The sequence below is a fragment of the Pteronotus mesoamericanus genome, unplaced genomic scaffold (genome assembly GCF_021234165.1).
Source record: "Pteronotus mesoamericanus isolate MK-2021 breed Mesoamerican mustached bat unplaced genomic scaffold, CSHL_Meso_final scaffold_705, whole genome shotgun sequence".
NCBI lineage: Eukaryota > Metazoa > Chordata > Mammalia > Chiroptera > Mormoopidae > Pteronotus > Pteronotus mesoamericanus.
This window is the reverse complement of record NW_026555326.1, coordinates 3,604,826-3,625,013: the sequence shown is the minus strand read 5'-3', so window position 1 is coordinate 3,625,013 and position 20,188 is coordinate 3,604,826. Positions and strand designations below refer to the sequence as shown.

Sequence of the window (20,188 nt, the reverse complement as noted above, 5' to 3'; positions counted from 1 at the left end):
TAAATGTGTTTTCTTGAATGTAAAATAACTTCTTCACTGGGTGATAGTATAGTTAAAATGGGATGCACTTTAAGCACTTAGCACAGTGCCTGGAATATAGGAAGCTCTTAAAAAAAGATCATTTATAACTTACAGCATTATTCCAGTCAATATATGTGAAGAGGAAGGTCCATGCCTTCCATGTTTTCTGTAATTGACTTTGCTCTTTTTTTCACTTTAAAAGTGACCTTTTGATAGCTTTATAGGGTATCTTTGTATGACCAGTTTAGTTCTTTTTATATAGTACCATTTAAACTGGGAAATGTTTGCTCTCTCCAAAACAAGACCCATTTTTCTACCACCTCTCCACACTTCATACAATTATTTTTTTATCTATACTGGGAATGTTTATTAGGCAATGGAAACTAAACTTTATAGCAACTGAAAGGCAGGAAAAATCTATATTTAAATGATTGCAAGGACTACTGATCAACTGCTCTGCTGAAGTCTTCAGAGATCCAAGAGTTCTGGTCAAGATGGCGGAGTAGTTAAGCACTGAGCTTGCCTCTTTCCACAACCATCGAATTACAACTCAGTTATATAACAATCAACATGAAGAAACACCTGAAGACTAGCTGAACTAGCAGAACTCATAACTAAGGATATAAAAAAGAGAGCACATCAAGACTGGTATGAGAGACAGAGATGTGAAATGAGCTGAACCCAACCCACATGTGGAAGTTGAGAATCAGGAGGGACATTGCGACTGCAGAGGTTCCCACTGAGAATTGAGAGGTCCTATTCCCACACCAGCCTCCCTAGACCAGCACTCCAGTTCTGGGAAAAGAAGTCCCCATGAAGGTGGCTGTGAAAATCAATGGCGATTCAGTCCAATCTTGGTAAGATGGATAGTTGCTAAAAACTAAGATGTTCTCCTAGAGGTCTGGCACATAGGCTCAGTCACTCACAAGTGGTCACCCTAAGCACCAGCAAAGGATCAGTAGCTCTAAAGGCACCAGAGACATATAGGGAGAAACTGAAATGTGTGGCTTCAGGACAAGGGCTGTCATTGTCTCTGCAGCCTGCAGGGACAGACAGGCACCAAATCTGAATCTGTGTTAACCCAGTAAATACCTCTCACCAAACCCTATTGATTCCCTGAGACTCGGCTCTACCCAATGTACACATTGCCCTTGGCTCTTTCAGTGGCTGTGGCTAGTGGACAGACATGGCCTGTGCTGCAAGCTTTCTTAAAATCTCTCCAAAGTCTACAGGCCTCAAGAAGGCAGTGGCTGGCCTCAGGGTGCCCTGTGTCTTTTGCAGAGTGGCCCAGGCCCACTGTGGGTAGCTGCCAGCCTCAAGACACAATGTGGTTTCTCATACAAGCCTCCTGGCCTAGCAGAGGCAGTAGCCATAGAATTACTTTGTAGCTCCTACAAGATGGCCCTGGGCCTGGCACAGGTAGTGGCTGACCTCAGCCTGTACTGGAGCCCCTCTCAAGAAGCCCCAGAACCAACGCATCTGATGGCCAACCTCATATCACAACAGAGCAACACTCAATTGCCTCCATAAAAAGCAAACCCAAAGGTTGGTCTTGAAAGGCACCAGAGCCCTGCTGAGGTGAATCACATTCCTTGGGATCAGCCCCTACTATGGTCATTGTCAGTCCTCACAGCCAGTCAGCCTGAGGGACTACCCCATCTATTGACAAGCAAACGGGAATCAAGGTTCAACTACAACAGGTGGAGCACACACAAGGGACTCTCTTGGAGTACCTGGTTCAGGTAACAAGGGAGACCATGCCAGTGGGCCCCAAAGGAAACCTACTACATAAGGCCACCTACGAAGATGGAAACAGCAGATCTAATATGTAGAAACAAACACAAAGGAGTCAAAATGAGAAGACAAAGAAACATATCCCAAATTAAATAACAGGAGAAAACTCCAGAAAAAGAACTAAACAAAATGGAAACAAGCAATCTACCAGATGCAGAGTTCAAAATACTGGTTATAAGGATACTCAATGAACTTAGGAGAAGAACAGATCAACGTAGTGAGAACTTCAACAAAGAGATAGTAAACATAAAAAAAATAGAAACCATAAAACTAACCAGTTAAAATGAAGAATATCATAACTGAAATGAAGAATATTTTAAAAGGAATCAACAACAAATTAGATGAAGCTGAGGATCAAATCAGTTATTTGAAAGACAAGATAGTGTAAAACACCTAATCAGAATAGCAAAATAGAAAAAGATATTTAAAAAAAAATGAAGATAGCTTAAAGGGCTTGTGTGACAACATCCAGGCTACTAATGGACACAGCACAGGAGTACCAGAGGAAGAAGAGAGAGAGCAAAAGATTGAAAACCTATTTGTGAAATAATGGCTGAAACTTACCAAACTGAGTGAAGCAAACAGTCACATCAATAGTCCAGGAAATGCAGATAATCTCATACAAAATGAACTCAAATAGGCCACACAAAGACATATCATAATTAAAATGTCAAATGTTAAAGATAGAATCTTAAAAGCAGCAAGAGAAAAGCAATAGTTACATACAAGTGAACCTTTCATAATACTGTTAACTGATTTCTCAATAGAAACTTTATAGGCCAGAAGGGATTGGCATGAAATATCCAAAGTGATGAAAAGCAAGGACTTACAAACAAGATTACTCTACCCAGCAAGGCTATTATTTAGAATCAAAGTAGAGATAAAGAGCTTCCCAGCACTTGTTGTTTGCTGATTTGTTTATGATGGCCATTCTAACTGGTATGAAGTGGTATCTCACTGTGGTTTTAACTTTCATCTCTCTGATGGCTAGTGATGCTGAGCATTCTTTCATATGTTTCTAGGCCTTCTGTGTGTCCTCCTTGGAGAAGTGTCTGTTCAGGTCCTTTGCCAATTTTTTAATTGGATTGTTTGTCTTCCTGGAGTGTTATGTGTGTTCTTTCTAAATTTTAGAGATCAAATCCTTGTCTGAGGCACCATTGGCAAATATATTTTCCCATACAGTTGGTTCCCTTTTCATTTTGCTGATATTTTCTTTAGCCTTGCAGAAGCTTCTTATTTTGATGAAGTCCCATTTGTTTATTCTTTCCTTTATGTCCTTTACTCTAGGGGACATATCAGTGATAATATTGCTACATGGAATATCTGAGATTTTCCTATATTCTCCGCTAGGACTTTTATGGTGTCACAACTTATAATTAAGTCTTAAGTGAAATGGAGACAAGCATTTCAGATATGGAATTCTGAAGAATGGAATTCAAAAGAATGGTTATAAGGATGCTCAAGGAACTCACTGACAACTACAAGGAACTGAGTGGGAACTACAACATCATGAAAAAAGAAATAGAAACTATAAACAAGAACCAGGAAGAAATGAAGAATACAATATCTGAAATAAAAAATATGCTAGAAGGAATTACAACTGGTTGGAGGAAGCAGAGGACCGAATTAGTGAGCTGAAACGCAAAGTAGAAAGAAATACCCAGGTAGAGCAGCTGTACAAAAAAAGACTCAAAAAATGTGAACACAGCTTAAGGGGACTGCAGGACAACATGAAAAGCAACAACATTCCAACCATAGGAATACTAGAATGAGAATAAAAGGGAGCAAAGGATAGAAAACCTGTTTGAAGAAGTAATGATAGAAAACTTCCCTAAACTAAACCAGGCAATTTCAGGAAGCACAGAGGGTCCCAATCAAGATGAACCCAAAGACGCCTACTCCAAGACACATCATAATTAAAATGTCAATTTTAAAGTCAAAGAATCTTAAAGGCAACAAGGGAGAAACAGGAAGTAACATACAAGGGAGCTCTGATAAGGCTAGCAGCTAATTTCTCAATAGAAACACTACAAGCCAGAAGCGAATGGCAAGAAATATTCCAAGTAATGAAAAGCAAAGGTCTGCAACCAAGACGACTCTACCCAGGAGGCTCTCAATTAAAATGGAAGGCGAAATAAGTTTCTGAGGCTAAAGAAGGAATACACCTCAACCAAACCACTGCTGCAAGATATGCTTTAAGAAGAGGAAGAAAAAAAGGGAGCAAGAGAACAACACAGCTACAAAGGATGAAAAATGAATAAGTACCTGTCAATAATAACCTAAAATGTAAATGAATTAAATCCTCCAATCTAAAGATATAAGGTAGCTGAATGGATAAGAAAACATGACCTGCAATATGCTGCCTACAAGAGACCCACCTAACAAAAACCTACACAGACTGAAAGTGAAGGGTTGGAAAAAAAATGTTGCAAGCAAATGGACAGGAAAAAGAGCCAAGGTAGCAATACTTATATCAGACAAAATAGACTTCAAAACAAAGGCCATAAAAAGAGATGCAGGACGACACTGCATAATACTCAAGGGAAGAATCCATGAAAGAGACCTAAACATTATAAACATATATGCACCTAACATAGGAGCGCCCAAATATATAAGGAAAATCTTGGAGGACTTCAAGAAAGATATAGACAGCAACATACTTATACTAGGGGATTTTAACACCCCACTGTGAATAATGGATAGATCTTCCAAACAAAATATCAACAGGGATATTGTGTCATTGAACAACACCCTAGATCAAATGGAATTAACTGATATATATAGAACCTTTCATACCGAAAAAGCAAAATACATATTCTTTTCAAATGCTCATGGAACATTTTCAAAGATAGACTACATTTTCTCTGGTCTACAAAACAAGCCTCAAAAAATTCAGGAAAATTGAAATTATATCAAGCATTTTCTCAGACCACAAGGGCCTGAAACTAGAAACTAACCTCAAGGAAAAAACTCAGAGACATTCAAATTTATGTCGATTGACTAACATGCTATTAAACAATGAATGGGTTAATAATAAGATCAAGGAAAAATCAAAGTTTCTGGAAACAAATGAAAATGAACACACAACAGTCCGAAACCTATGGGACACAGCAAAGGAAGTCCTGTTAAATGTCATAAAGACTAAAAGAACAATTCAAAGATTCAATAAATCCAGAGGCTGAAAAAAGGGAAAGGACCCAAACAAATAAAATCAGAAATAAAAGAGGAGAGATCACAACTGATACCACAGAAAGGATTGTAAGAAATTACTATGAATAACTAACTATAGGACAAGAAATCTGAAAACCTGAGCGAAATGGACAAATTTCTAGAGAAATATATTCTTCCAAAACTGAATGAAGAAGCAGCAGAAAGCCTGAACAGACTGATAACAGCTGGTGAAATGGTGCACAAAAGCCCTGGATCGGGTGGTCTCACAGGAGATTTTTACAAAACATTTAAGGAAGAGCTAACCCCTGTCCTTCTCAGACTATTCCAAAAAATCCAAGATGAGGGAAGACTCCCAAACTCTTTTTATGAGGCCAGCATCATCCTAATCCCAAAACCAGATAAAGACACAACAAAGGAAGAAAACTACAGGCCAGTATCACTGATGAATATAGATGCTAAAATCCTCAATGAAATATTGGCAAACCGCATCCAGCAATACATTAAAAAGATCATCCACCATGATCAAGTGGGATTCATCCTAGAGTTGGAAGGATGGTACAATATTTGCAAATCAATCGACTAATACATCACATAAACAAAAAGAAAGACAAAAATCACATGATCATATCAATAGATACTGAAAAAGCATTTGATAAGGTATAGCACCCATTTATGATTAAAAAAACACTCAGCAAACTGGGAATTGAGGTAATATGTTTATTATCTCAACATAATAAAGGCCATATATGAGAAACTTACAGCCAACATCATACTCAATGGGCAAAAGCTAAAAGCTTTCCCACTAAGATCAGGAACAAGAGGTGGATGTCTGCTTTCAGCATTTCTACTCAACACAGTTTTGGAAGTCCTAGACACAGTGATTAGGCAAGAAAAAGAAACAAAAGACATACAAATTGGAAAAGAGGAAGTAAAACTGTCATTGTTTGTAGGTGACATGATAGTGTACATAGAAGACCCTATAGACTCCACTAAAAAAATACTTGCCCTAATAGTGAATTTGGCAAAACAGTGGGGTACAAAGTCAATATTCAGAAATCAAAGGTTTTTTTGTACATCAACAATGAAGTATCAGAAACAGAAATTGGGGGGAAAAAACCCATCTGCTATAGCAACAAGAAATATAAAGTACCCAGAAATAAACGTAAACAAGGAGATAAAAGACCTGTACTCAGAAAACTACACAACATTGAAGAAATTAAGGAAGACACAAATAATGGAGGCATATTCCATGTTCATGGATTGGAATACTTAACATCATCAAACTGTCCATACTACCCAAAACAATTTATAGATTCAATGCAGTCCCCATTAAAATACCAAGAGCATATTTCACAGATATAGAACAAACATTTCAAAAATTTATTTAGAACCATAAATGACCCCAAATAGCCACAGTAATTTTGAGAAAGAAGAACAAACTAGGAGGGATCACAATACCTGACATCAAACTATGTTACAAGGGCTGGTGTAATCAAAACAGTCTGGTACTGGCATGAGAACTGACACATAGATCAATGAAACAGAATAGAGAGCCCTGAAATAAACCCATGTCTCTATGGTCAATTAATATTTGATAAAGGGGGCAGGAGCATAAAATGGAGTAAAAATAGCCTCTTCAACAAATGATGTTGGGAGAGCTGGACAGCTACATGCAAAAAAGTGAAACTTGACCACCAACTTACATCAAACACAAAAATAAACTCAAGATGGATAAAAGACTTAAATATAAGTTGCAATACCATAAAAATCCTAGAGGAGAACATAGTCAGGAAAATCTCAGATATTCCATGCAGTAATACTTTCAACAATATGTCCCCTAGAGCAAGAGACATAAAGGAAAGAATAAACAAATGGGACTTCATCAAATTAAAAAGCTTCTTCATGGCTAAAGAAAACATCAGCAAAATGAAAAGGGAACCAACTGTATGAGAAAATATATTTGCCAATGATACCTTGGACAAAAGCTTGATCTCCAAAATATATGAAGAACTTAAATGACTCCACTCCAGGAAGACAAACAATCCAATTAAAAAATGGACTGGGGACCTGAACAAACATTTCTCCAAGGAGGACATACACAGGGCCCAGAGGCATATGAAAGGATGCTTGGCATCACTAGCCATCAGAGAGATGCAAATTAAAACCTCAATGAGATACCAATTCACAACGGTCAGAATGGCCATCATAAACAAATTAACAAACAAGTGCTGGTGAGATTATGGAGAAAAACGAACCCTAGTGCACTGTTGGTGGAAATGCAGACTAGTGCAGCCACTATGGAAAACAGCATGGCATTTCCTCTAAACACTAAAAATGGAACTGCCTTTTGACCTGGCAGTTCCACTGCTGGGATGATACCCTAAGAATCCTGATACACCAATTCAAAAGAACCCATGCAACCCAATTTTCATAGCAGCACAATTTATAATAGCCAAGTGTTAGAAGCAACATAAGTGCCCATCAATAAATGAGCAGATCAAAAAACTGGTACATTTACAAAATGGAATACTATGTAACAGAAAGAAAGAACTCCTAACCTTCGCAACAACATTGCATGGAACTGGAAAGCACTATGCTAAGTGAAATAAGCCAGGCAGTGAAAGACAAATACCATATGATCTCACATATAAGTGGAACCTAATCAACAAAACAAACAAGCAAGCAAAAGAGAACCAGAGACATTGAAATAAAGATCAAACTGGCAGTTACCAGAGGGGATGGGGGATGCAGAGAATGGGGGAAAGAAGGGGAAGGGTTGTCAAGGACCATGTATAAAGGACCCATGGGACAAGACCAAAGGGGGGTTAGGATTGGGTGTGGGAGGTGGGGTTGGTTGGGCAGAGGAGAGTAGTGGGGGGAAAATGGAGACAACTGTAGTTGAACAACAATTTTTTTAAAAAGCTGGGGAAGGAATACTTGTATCAGACTATATTGGCTTTAAAACAAAGGCTATAACAAGAGACAAAGAAGGACGTTTCATATAGAAGATCCGAGACACAAAAGCTACTTAATTGTCAGACAATTGGATAAAGAAGATATGGTACATATATACAATGGAATATTATTTGGCTAGAAAGAGTGAAATCTTACAATTTTCAAGAATTCTGCTCTTGCTATTTTGAACGTTTTCATAGGGTCTCAGCATGTTCTGTACATCATACAGGTGTATGTTTCTGTTTGGAATGTTTATGTGTAAAAATATATAGCAACCATTTTTCAGAGTAAATTTCATAAGATCTTAGCACATTCTGTATATCACACAGGTGTTTAATTTTCTGTTGTTTGGTTATGTTTATGTATAAAAATATATTGCAACCATTTTTTAGATATATTGAGTGATTAGAATTTATACCTAATTAAGCCAAGAACAAAAACCATAATTTTATACAAATGAAAATAAAACAATAATGCCCAAGCATTTGATTCAATCTCCATTATTTCTTTTTTCAGTGCCAACTTTTCCCGGTACAAAATCTACAATTTCCCGTTTCTCAGGTTGAGTAACTTCCTGCTTATCTATTTCAAAATTTTAAAATGCTTGGTAATTTTTTAAAAATCTCTTTAATTTCTGGTAATTTACACTCATTTATCATTTTTAATAATTAAAGAAAAGCACGCAATTACAGCCATTTTAGGTGTTATATTTAATGATTCTAAAATTATTTGCCATAGTCCACAGATATGCACAGTTATATAAACTTGGCAAGTTAAGTAAACTTTAAATGTGTTTACTTGTATGTAAAATAATTTAATGCCATTCTCACTGGGTAATGGTAGAGTTAAAATGGGATGCGCTTAAAGCACTTAGCACAGTGCCTGTCATATAGGAAACTCTTAAAGGAAGCTCATTCATGACCTACAGCATCACTCCAGTTACTATTCAAGAAGAGGAAGGTCTGTGACTTCTGTTTTTTAATGTCTTTTTTTTTTATGTGTCATCAACTTTGTGAGTTTATTCATTTCAAAGTGATCTGGTTTCCAATTCTTGGCTATTGTAAATAGTGCTGCTATGAACATAAAGGTGCATATGTCTTTTTGTATTGGTGTTTCGGTATCCTTAAGATATATTACCAGAAGTGGAATCCCTGGAATAAAAAGGAGTTCCATTTTAATTTTTTGAGGATATTCTATATTGTTTTCCACAAGTGACTGCACCAGTCGGTATTCCCACCAACAGTGCGTGAAGGTTCCCTTTTATCCATATCCTCGCCAGCACTTGTTTGCTGACAACAGTGGTAGCCATTCTGGCAGGTGTGAGGTGATATCTCACTTTTTTATCATCAGTTAGAGAAAGACTTTATAAAAAGGATTAGTGGCAAGATATAATGGTGATAAAGTAGATATAATTGTGCTAATATGAAAAAATGTGAAATACTAAGTGGAAAAGAAAAACACAAATTACGTTGTATGATACTACTTGGATGGTAATTTTTTCAAAAGTTCCATAGGTTTACTCTATTATTTTTATGATCAATTATTAGTTAATGTCTGGGATTTCTATTATAAAATGCAAAGCTATAGTAAATTGTTATGCAAACATCCTTATGCACTGTGTAAATATGTATTTAGATAAATTGCCAAAAGAAGAATTACAAAGTTTGGAAGGTAAGTATATTTTTCATTTTAAGAAATAATCTTCTTTAAAAATAAAAAGTCAAGTTAAATTCATAATTTTATACTGATTAGGCTGGTAAATGGAATCAAATTTATTTTTCCAGATTTCAGGGATACTTATTCCACCAAGTCTCCAGTTTCAAGTTTTCTAAGTTCATTAACTGTTTATCTTTCTTATATTGTTAAGAAATTAACAAGCTCATGGGTGAAAAAATGATATCATATATCAATTTGCATTTTTTAATCAATGAAGCTGAAATCTTTTGGTCTATATTTATATACTTATGCTCTTTGCTTATTTTTCTATTGGGTTTCTAAAATATTGTTCATTTTTTACATCAAGGAAGGGTGCCAGGCGAAATAGATCATGGTCAATATCATCAAGTGCCAGGATGAGGTTTTCTTTGAATTTATCTTACTTTCAGTTTTTAAGCTTCCCAGTTCTGTGAAGGGATTTTTTTTTAATTTATTTTTTCAAATATATTTGTTTTTTTATCATTTTAACCATTATGTGTATATTTTAATGGTATTAAGTACATTCACATTGTTGTGCAACCATCACTACTATATCTCCAAAACTTTTCACCTCAAACTGAAACATACCGAGTAAACAGTAACCCTCTATCCCACCCCCAGCACTGATAAACACTATTTTATATGCTATTTATGAATTTGACTCTTCTAGGTACCTCACTGAAGTGGAATCACTTCTGCCTCATTTTACTTAATATAATGTGTTCTGGATGCTGGATAGTATTCCATTGTTTGTATATATACCCACATTCCTTTTATCCATTCATCTGATGATAACACTTGGCATTGTTTCCCCCTTTTGACTATTCTGAATATACTTTTCTGAAAATTGGTATTTGAGTAACAGTTTGAATCCTTCTTTTCAATTTTGGGGAGTATATCCCTAGGAGTAGAAATGCTGAGATTTGTGGTAATTCTGTTTAATTTTTTGAGGAATAGCCATACTGTCTTCCACAGTGTGTGCAACATTTTACATTCCCACCAGTGAGGCACGGAAATTCCAATTTCTTCACCTCTTTTCCAACACTTGTTATTTTCTGTTTTATGATACTAGCCATCCTAAGGTATATATAGTATCTCATTGTAGTTTTTACTTGCATTTCCTAATGATTAGTGATCATCTTTTCTTGTGCTTATCAGTCTATTATGTATCTTTTTTAGAGATTTCTATTTAAATTTCTCTAAATTGGATTTTTTCTTGTTACTGAGTTTTAGGAGTTCATTATATATTTTTGGATATTACTCTCATCATATTACTCTCATCAAATTATGATGTGCAGATGTTTCCTCTCATTCTGTGGATTGCCTTTTTATTCTATTGATAGTGTAGATTAATAAATAAAGATTTTTTTATTTTTGATGTTGTCCAATTTACCTATTTTTGTCTCTACTGTGCTTTTGGTATCACATCCAAGAAATCATTGCAACAGCATGAATCTTGTCCTCTATGTTTTCTTCTAAGAGTTTTATAATTTTAGCTCTTATATTTAGTTCTTTGATCCATTTTCAATTGATTTTTTTGTATATGGAGTAAGGTAGGAGTCCAACTTCATTCTTTTTATGTTGGTATTCAGTTTTACAAGAACTATTTTTTTAAAAGACTCTCCTTTCCCAATTAAATGTTCTTAGTTTATAGAGTTACATATCATTTGTTTCCTGGTTTCTTGTAGTGCCTAGTGTTGCAATAGTTGGCACCTGCATGTACAAATATCTTAACATCAGGAAGAGAACATAAATTAAACCTGTTTCTCGAATATATTGGTGCTTTTCACTCTTGACATACTTTTGTGGAGCTTTGGTTTGCACTGTGTATTGCATGCTACCTTGTTTAAAAATGTGCCTGCATGAGTGTGCTGTCAGAATTGCACTTCTTGCTAAAAATATTTTCAGCTACTTTTAATATCATTGTAACAAGAGTAATCTGCACAGAGTTGTTTTAGCTACTATGCCTGTAAGAAAAATTTCTGTGGTGTTTGAGGTTTAAGTTCTGCAGAAAATCATGAATCATTACAGAACCCATAATCTAGAATGATTTAGCTGCCAAGTTTATCATTCAGAATCGCAGGAAAGATAAAGTGTTTTCTGGACAAGCAAAAACTGAAGAAGGTCATCACCATTAAAGCAGCTTTACAAGAAATGTTAAAGAGTTTTCTTTAAGAAAAAAAGGAAAGACCATCACATAAATTTAAAAATATGACAAGAGAAAACAATCACAGGTAATGACAAATATTTAATAAAAGCAACAAATCAGACATTTACAAAGGTCAAAAGACAGAAGTACCAAACTCAACTTCTAAAAGTAGTTAGGAAATACACAAAATCAAAAGATCTAAAATATGTTATTAAAATCATAAAGCATGGACATGGGAATAAAAATGTTGGGGGGTTTTTAGTAGAATATATTGAAATGTAAATGTCTATCAGTTTTAAATGGATTGCTATAGATCAGTGATTTTCATCTGGTGTATCACAAGAACTTTTGTAAAACATGCAATACCTGACATTTGGTCAGGGTAACTGACCTCTTTTCCCTTGGACCATCTAATTGTGTATTCACATCTACACAATAATAGCTGTCTGGTGTGAATGAATCAAAATTAGACTTCTTTTTTTGTCATATCAGCAAAAAATATATTTCAGGTGTGCTTCAGAATTTTAGTAATTAGTTTATGTGTGCTATGAGATGAAAAAGATTGAAAATCACTGCTATATATATAGAATAATATACATGAAACTCATGGTGATAACAAAGTGAAAACCATGCAAATAGCAAGAAAAAACTAGCTAGTATAGTAATATTCATAGCAGACAAACTGCATTTTAAAATAAAGACTGTAAAAAGAGACAAAGAAAGACATTACATAAATATAAAATTATGAAGAGGATATAACAATTGTAAATACTATGCATCCAATCTATATTGCTAAATATATAAAGCAAATATTAATAGACATAAAGGGAGAAAGTCACAGTAAGACTATAAAAGTATTGGGATTTCAATACCCCACTCACATGAATGGATCTATTATCCAGCAGAAAATTGATAAAGAAATGCTCTTAAATGTCACATTAGATCATATCAACTTAATAGATATTCATAAAACATTTCATCTAAAAGCAATAGAATACTAACTTTTTAAAGTACATATGAAACATTCTCTATACTATATCACATATTAGGCCACAAAACAAGCCTCAGTAAATTCAACAAGATTGAATTATATCAAGTACCATTTCTGACCACAGTGTCATAAAACTATAAATCGATCAACCAGAGAAAGAAAGCTCACGCACACAAAAAAACACACATATGTGGAGATTTAATATGTTACTAAACAACCAATGGATCAAAGAAGAAATCAAACAGAAAATAAAAAATATCTTCAGAAAAAACAAAAATGAAACACAACTTTTCAAAATGTACGGGATGGAGCAAAAGCAGTTCTAAGAAAGAAAGTTTTTAGCCATAAAGGCCTACCTCAGGAACCAAGAAAAATTTGAAATAAACAATCTAACTTTACAACTAAAGGAAATAAAAAAAGAACAAACAAAACCCGAAGTAAACAAAAGGAAGGAAATCACAAAGATCAGAGTAGAATAAATGAAATAGAAATTTTTTACAAGACAATAGAAGAAAATCAATGTAGCTAACAGCCAGTTCTATGAAAAAATAAACTGACAAATCTTTAGCCAAGTATATCAAGGAAAAAGTTTTAAAAAGTTACAATCAACACCACAAAAATACAAAGAATCATTAAAGAATTTTACAAATAATTATTTGCAAACAAACTGCACAATCTAGAAGAAATAGATAAACTACTAGATGCATATGACTTTCAAAGACTGAACCAGAAAAAAAAAATCTAAACAGACCAATTATTGGCAATGAAATTGAAGCAGTAGTAAAAAAGAAAAAAACAAAAAAACAAAAAACTCTCAGTAAAAAGAAGTCCAGGATGAGACCACTTCGCAGGTAAATTCTTCCAAACATTTAATAAAGAATTAATACCCATCATTCTTAAACTGTTTTAAAAAAAATCAAACAGAAAGGAATGCTTCCAAATTCATTCTACAAGATCAGCATGACCTAATACCAAACTCAAACTAAGACATCCAATAAAAGAAAATTACATGCCAATAGCCTTGATCAACATAGGTGCAAAAATTCTCAACAAAATATTAGGAAATCTTTAAAAAAAAATTAAAGGATTATACACCATGGTTAAGTGGGATTAATCCCAGGAATGCAAGGATGGTTCAACTTCCGTAAATCAATCAACATGATACATAAAAATAAAAATCATATGATCATCTCAATAGATGAAGAAAAAGCAATCAATAAAATTCAACCAAACTTTATGATTAAAAACTCCCAGCAAAGTTGGTATAGAAGAAACATATGTCAACAAAATAAAGATTATGTATAAGAAACATACCATACATAATGGTGAAAACCTAAAAGCTCTTTACTCTAAGATCAGAAACAAGAAAAAAATGACCCCTATCATCACTTCTACTCAGCATAATATTGGAAGCCCTAGCCATAGATCAGACAAGAAGAAATAAAAGACATCCCAACTAGAAAGGGATTAATAACCCGATCTAAGACGTGATAGCAGTGAACATTAAAGAGTACACTTACATTCCTGTTTCCTTTGCTAAATTATCGATTTTTATACCATCCAAGTTTTAATGTAAAATAACGTGGACTGACAGGCTTTGGCTTTGAGTTGGGTTCCCATGGAGTAATGTCCCCTTGTCCTCCAGCTTCTAGCTTCTGTGATTCCCAAAAAGAGGGAATATTTTAGCCCAATGAGAAATAATCATAGAATCTGTTCATTTTAAGTGCAAGGAGGGAAAATTGTCTTTTACAGAAGCCAAAATATATTTCATTTAATTTTGTAAATATGTTTAATTTCAACTTATAAAACCTGCAAAAGATCCTTAGATTTTGAAAAATTGTGAATTTCATATCCTTAAACCTTTGACCCCTGCACCTTCTCTATGAATCAGATGAACTGGAAGTGTCCTTCTATTTGAGCCAGAATGTGTGTCTGCATAGTGTGGAAGAGATGGAGAACATATCCCAACATCTGCAATGTGAGGTGCTACTTTAAATTACAATCAAGAGGTTGCGAGCAGATTCAGCAAAGCCCAGCACAGAGGACATTTGGTGAAAGCAAAGTCCTTTCTTCAGACTTTGCTTCGGAAAGCAAAGTCAGCATCTCTTCGACCCCAGAGGTAAAGGGAGAGACAAACATTCCTACTGGAAGGGCAGCCCCTCTATATTCTTATTCTTAGGATTCCTCTGAGGCTGAAGCCAACCAGTTCTCAGGCTATTGTGAGCATCAATGTGTCTGAAACTCTTGCAGTTAATTTAATGAATGCTGAAATTAATGTAAAATACTATAACTGAAAATTTAGTTTTTATATTTTAAAATGTATTTGTAGAAGAAAAAGTATTAATGTAATTATTCTACTACATTAAAATGTAGTAGAAGAAAAAGCATCTACTACTACAGAAAATAAAATGAATTGACTTCGAAACACGTAAAAATGTAGCAGTCCTGGAGAATTCAGGGACAGGCCTAACCACTACGTCACCGCCCACAGTAGTTTTTAGGAAGCTGCTCTATCACAAGTGCGGTCCTGTGACAGTGGTGGCTCACGTGGTGGCCTCCCCACAGAGAGAGATCAAGAACCCAGGTCTGACTGCCGCTCTGACACTGGCTAGGCCTCCCGGGAGTGCTTGCTGTGACAAGCCTGCTGCAAGTAACTGGCTGGGCCCATTTTAGCCCTGGTCCGTCAGTTATGGGCTGTTGACTGAGGCGGGGAGTACAATGACATCTTCTAACTTGAATAGTCATTATAGTTAATAGTTCCAATTTAATAGGTAATAGTCCTGCTGAGGACTTCAAATACAAGATGTGCAATAAGTGTAAAATACAAAACATTTCAAAGAGTTAGTATGAAAATGTTAAATATATGTATACTAGCTTAAGTAAAATATATTGAAATTAATATCCTTGTTTCTTTTACTTTTTGTGGCTTCTAGAAAATTTAAATTATCCATGTGACTCATTATATTTCTTTAATAGCACTGGACTAGAATGATGTATTTGTAAAGATGTCTACTTTTACAATTAAAGTGCAATAGAAACTTTAGTTCTTTGACAGGATCTCTTACTAAAATTCATGATTTTCTTGACAATAGGGGTGAATGAGGCATTCCTGAAATTGAATACTGGTGAAACTGCTACCTTTTAAAAAGGTAGCAATGTTTTGTTTTGTTTTTTAAAGATTTTCTTCATTTAAAGAGGAAGGGAAGGAGACAGATAAGGCGAGAAACATCAATGTGTGATTGCCTCTCCCGCGCCCCCTCCTGGGGATCTGGCCCACAAGCCAGGCAGGTGCCCTGACTTGGAATTGAACCTGTGACCCTTTGTTTTGCAGGCCAGCGATCAATCCACTGAGCCACACCAACCAGGGCTTAGAGCTAGATTTTAAACTGTAATATTAAGAAAGCACAGTCTTTCCCACTGGAACTAAATTGAAATGAGAAAACATTTACTAAGTACTTTATATGCAACAGTTCTATTTCTTAATTTAGAGGGAATAAAAATATATAATACAGGGGTAGAAGAAAAGAGTAGTTAACATTTGAAATTAAAAGAATCATTTATTTCTAGTTCAGGGACTCAATAGATTTTTTTTTTAATTGCCCACTTCTAAACAGGATTCTGGAATTTAATTTCTATACTTAATTATGTTTATCTCTGATGCTGTTTCTTTACCTTGCCTTGGAGGAAAATGAGGGTTACTGCTGCATGCAGCACTTAACAGAGTAAATCATCCACTCCAGCAGAATAGGCATGCTAAATGGGCTCCACATCCAGTGTATCAGTTCATCTTTTGATCTGTTAAAATGTTAAGCTCTACTGTAAATTCATATAGTTACTATAGAAAAAAATATAGAGGTTCCTCATAAAATTAAAAAATACCCTGGCTGGTATCGTTCAATGGATTGAGCACCGGCCTGAGAATCAAAGGATGGCCAGTTCAATTCCCAGTCAGGGCACATGCTCGGGTTGCTGGCCAGGTCCCCAGTAGGGGGCACATGAGAGGCAGTCACCCATTGATATTCTCTCCCTCTCTGTTTCTGTCCCTCCCCCTTTCTCTAAAAAAGAAATGAGTCTTTTAAAAAATACAACATAGACCTACCACATTTTTCAGCAATATCAGTTCTGGGAATATATCCAAAGGAAATGAAATAGCTATATGGAAGACATATCTATACCTCTCTGGTTACTGCAACATTTTTTATTACAATAAACAAGACATGGAAACAGCCTGTTGTCAATGACATATAACTAGATTTATTAAATGTTATTTATAAATATAGTGGAGTATTATTCAGCCATAAAAATGAAGAAAATATGCCATTTGTAACAACACGGATGGACCTTGAGGACATTATATTAAGTGAAATAAGTCAGACAGAAAAGGGCAAATACTATTGACCTCACATGCAGGTAGAATCTGAAAAAAACAAACTCATAGAAAAAAGAAATAAGATTAGTAGTTGCCAGAGCCAGGGGTTGGGGAAATTGGGTAATAGTTATCAAAATGTACAAACTTTCCTTTATAAGTTAAGCAAGGACTGATATGTAATAGAGATACTATGGAGACTATAATCAGTAATAGTATATTGCATATTAGCAAGTTTGCTAAGAAAATACATTTTAAAAATTCTAATAACAGGGAAGAAAAAACTTCTGTTAACTATGTGAGGTGATGCTAACTAAATTTATTATGGTATTACCAGTTTCAAGACTTACCACATTCTGTTTCACCTAAATGTTCAGAAATTTTATCTGTTTCAGGCTTATTAAGAACACATCAGCATTTATTTCTACTGATGAGAAATATTGCTAGTAGTTCTTGCATGGTGCTTGAATGTGCCTTCCATTCAACACTCCCTTCCACTTAAACACATATAGCTAACCATGTGGTACAACTTATCTAATCAGGACCCACACCCAGCAAAGCATTTTCTATCTAGGTGGAAAGCATGGACTTGAAAACAAGATTCAAGATGTGTCCAAAAGAAACAGACTACAAAGACAGTCACATTTTTACAGACAAGAGAATTCTCAGTGATGATGCATGTGGCAGAAAATGGGAGTCCTCTAAGTGAGATAGAAAACAATGATTAGGGATCATGTAGCAATGACTACTGGGAGTGTTAGGTGAACTGATGGACTTCATTGGTGGAAGACCAGTGTTCCTGGCCTTAAGGGAGAGGAGAGCCTTCAGCATTGCCAAGGAAGCATTTGGATGCCTTAGATTATACAATACCTCCTCTTTCAATCTTGACTGTGATAAAGGGAAGAGAACATGTTCTCTGAAACTGACCCTCCTCCACACACCAGATCCTGTTTACTTTCCCCACAACCATGGGAAAGAAAAGAGACTCAAGGAAATATTTTGTGTGTTACAATGGACCTGTAGGTTTTCTGGAATAAGGCTCTGTTTATTTAGTTGCTGAACTCTGAAAACACTTCTGACAGGAGAAGCAATGAGGAAAGGTCAGTTAATCATTAATCCCTCTCTTATCTATTCAGTGTCTCAGCTGATGGCAAACTGTATTGTGCCCTACATAGCAACCACAACAGAGGGCAAAGAACATTTCTTCTGAATATGTAATTTATGTGTAATGCCAGCACTGTGATTATCAGCATATAAATTCTGAGTAGTTCAGCTGTTGACCATATTGCTATCTAAATAAAAAATTCCTGTTATTTCAGTATCCTTCCTTGACAAAGTACTTAAAGCTGGAGAACTTGAATTAAAATGATTGTTGGAAAGGAGCCAATTCCTTTCAATAGAATAAAATAATAAGACTCATAAAGTCTTTGAAATGACTTCACAGAGATGCAGACATGTGCACTTGAAGATGCGGAAGCTCTCCCAATACCTAAGGAAGTTCCATCCTCTTGGTTTTGGTGCCATCACTCGTCCATCTTTCTTTGTGCTGAAAGCACATGCTGTCCATTTGAGGGGAAAGCTGCACTTAGGATGTATAAATACTCTCAATTACTCAAAGGAAGAAGGTATTTTCTAGAATTTCTGTTAACAATGTTGTCATTTTTTTCTTATTTTCAAATATTTTTAGCATTGGATGGACTTACTAAGAATTGGAAAATGCAGGAGGAAAATGTAAAAACCAAATGTCACATTTAATTATGCTACCTATTAATAACTGCTGTTAATGTTTTAATTTCTTTATACACATATATCTTTCTTAAATACCTTCTTTTTCTTTTATAGAGCAGAGCTCACTCCTTCTAGACAGATTGGAGTGAAATACAGGGGCTGGCACAAATAACTTCCCTTTTTAAAAACAAAATCTTTTATTACAACATCATAAACATGTAATTCTGTAACATAATAATATAACACTCAAGCACACCATATGACATTTTAGGTGAAATGTTCAAACGAAAACTATAAGTTATTACACCCATATTATTACCCTACCAACCACACACACAAGCAGGTGTTACTTCTGCCAGAACTTGTATATAGTTGTTTACTTCTAAGGGAAAAAAGTAATTTGTAATTATTTAGAGGGCATTAAATGATAATAGAGGCAGTGGCTCAAAACTGTTCCAGAGAAATATCTGGAAATAATTGAGCTATATATTTCCTAAGACCTATTACAAAAGCACTTTGTAAAAAAAAATCATACTAAAATTTAAACAAAATAATTTTTAGAATCAATACAAAAAATTAAAAAAGATTGAGCTAAGACTTTATCAAATTAATAAACATGTATTTGGTATAATATTAGGAGCCACACTAAATATTTCTAGAAAATATCGTAATCTCTTTGCATTTTAAAAATAGATTTGTATGCGTTTCCCAATTACTATCTATGGTTGTGAAAGTTGGATAGTAAAGAAGGAAAAAATTGATTCATTTGCAATGTGGCATTTGGAGTAGACATCTAAAGATACCCTAACACACTAGAAAGACAAACAAGTCCTACAGTAGATTAAGCCTGCAACATTGCTGAAGACAAAAAAACATGACAACTGAAGCTGTCCTACTTTGGGCAGCTCATGAGAAGGCTGGGTTCTATGGAAAAGACAATAAATGCTAGGAAAAATAAAAAGACTCATTATGTGATGTATTGACACCATAAAAGAAGTCATAAGTAGGAGTCTACAGGAACTGAGCAGAGCTGTAGAGGACTGGACATTGTGGACATGTCTCATTCATAAAGTCTACAAAATTCAGAGCCAACTCAACAGCACATAACATATACATTGTTAACTTTTGTGTGATTATAGCTCTAACAGTGGCCTTCAGACTGCCACATTTATCTGGATAAATATAAAAAGTGAGCTGGACATCAACTTGAATTTCAATTTGAATTCATACAAGATATGGAAAAAGCCAAGCCTAAGAAAAATCAAACTAAGGAAAAAATTGCAATTTGTACCACAGAAAAAGCATACTTGGCTTATTT

General features: G+C 35.0%; 1 protein-coding gene across 1 annotated transcript in view; it reads left to right on the top strand.

The window, feature by feature from the left end:
• LOC129062466 (membrane cofactor protein-like) overlaps window positions 1-14,827 on the top strand; it is a 33,545-nt gene extending 18,718 nt beyond the window's left edge. The window contains exon 7 of the mRNA XM_054563490.1: window positions 14,668-14,827. Coding sequence (XP_054419465.1) covers window positions 14,668-14,771 — 104 coding nt within the window. The 3' untranslated portion in view covers window positions 14,772-14,827. The remainder of the gene's footprint in view (window positions 1-14,667) is intronic.
• Window positions 14,828-20,188: the final 5,361 nt, after the last annotated feature.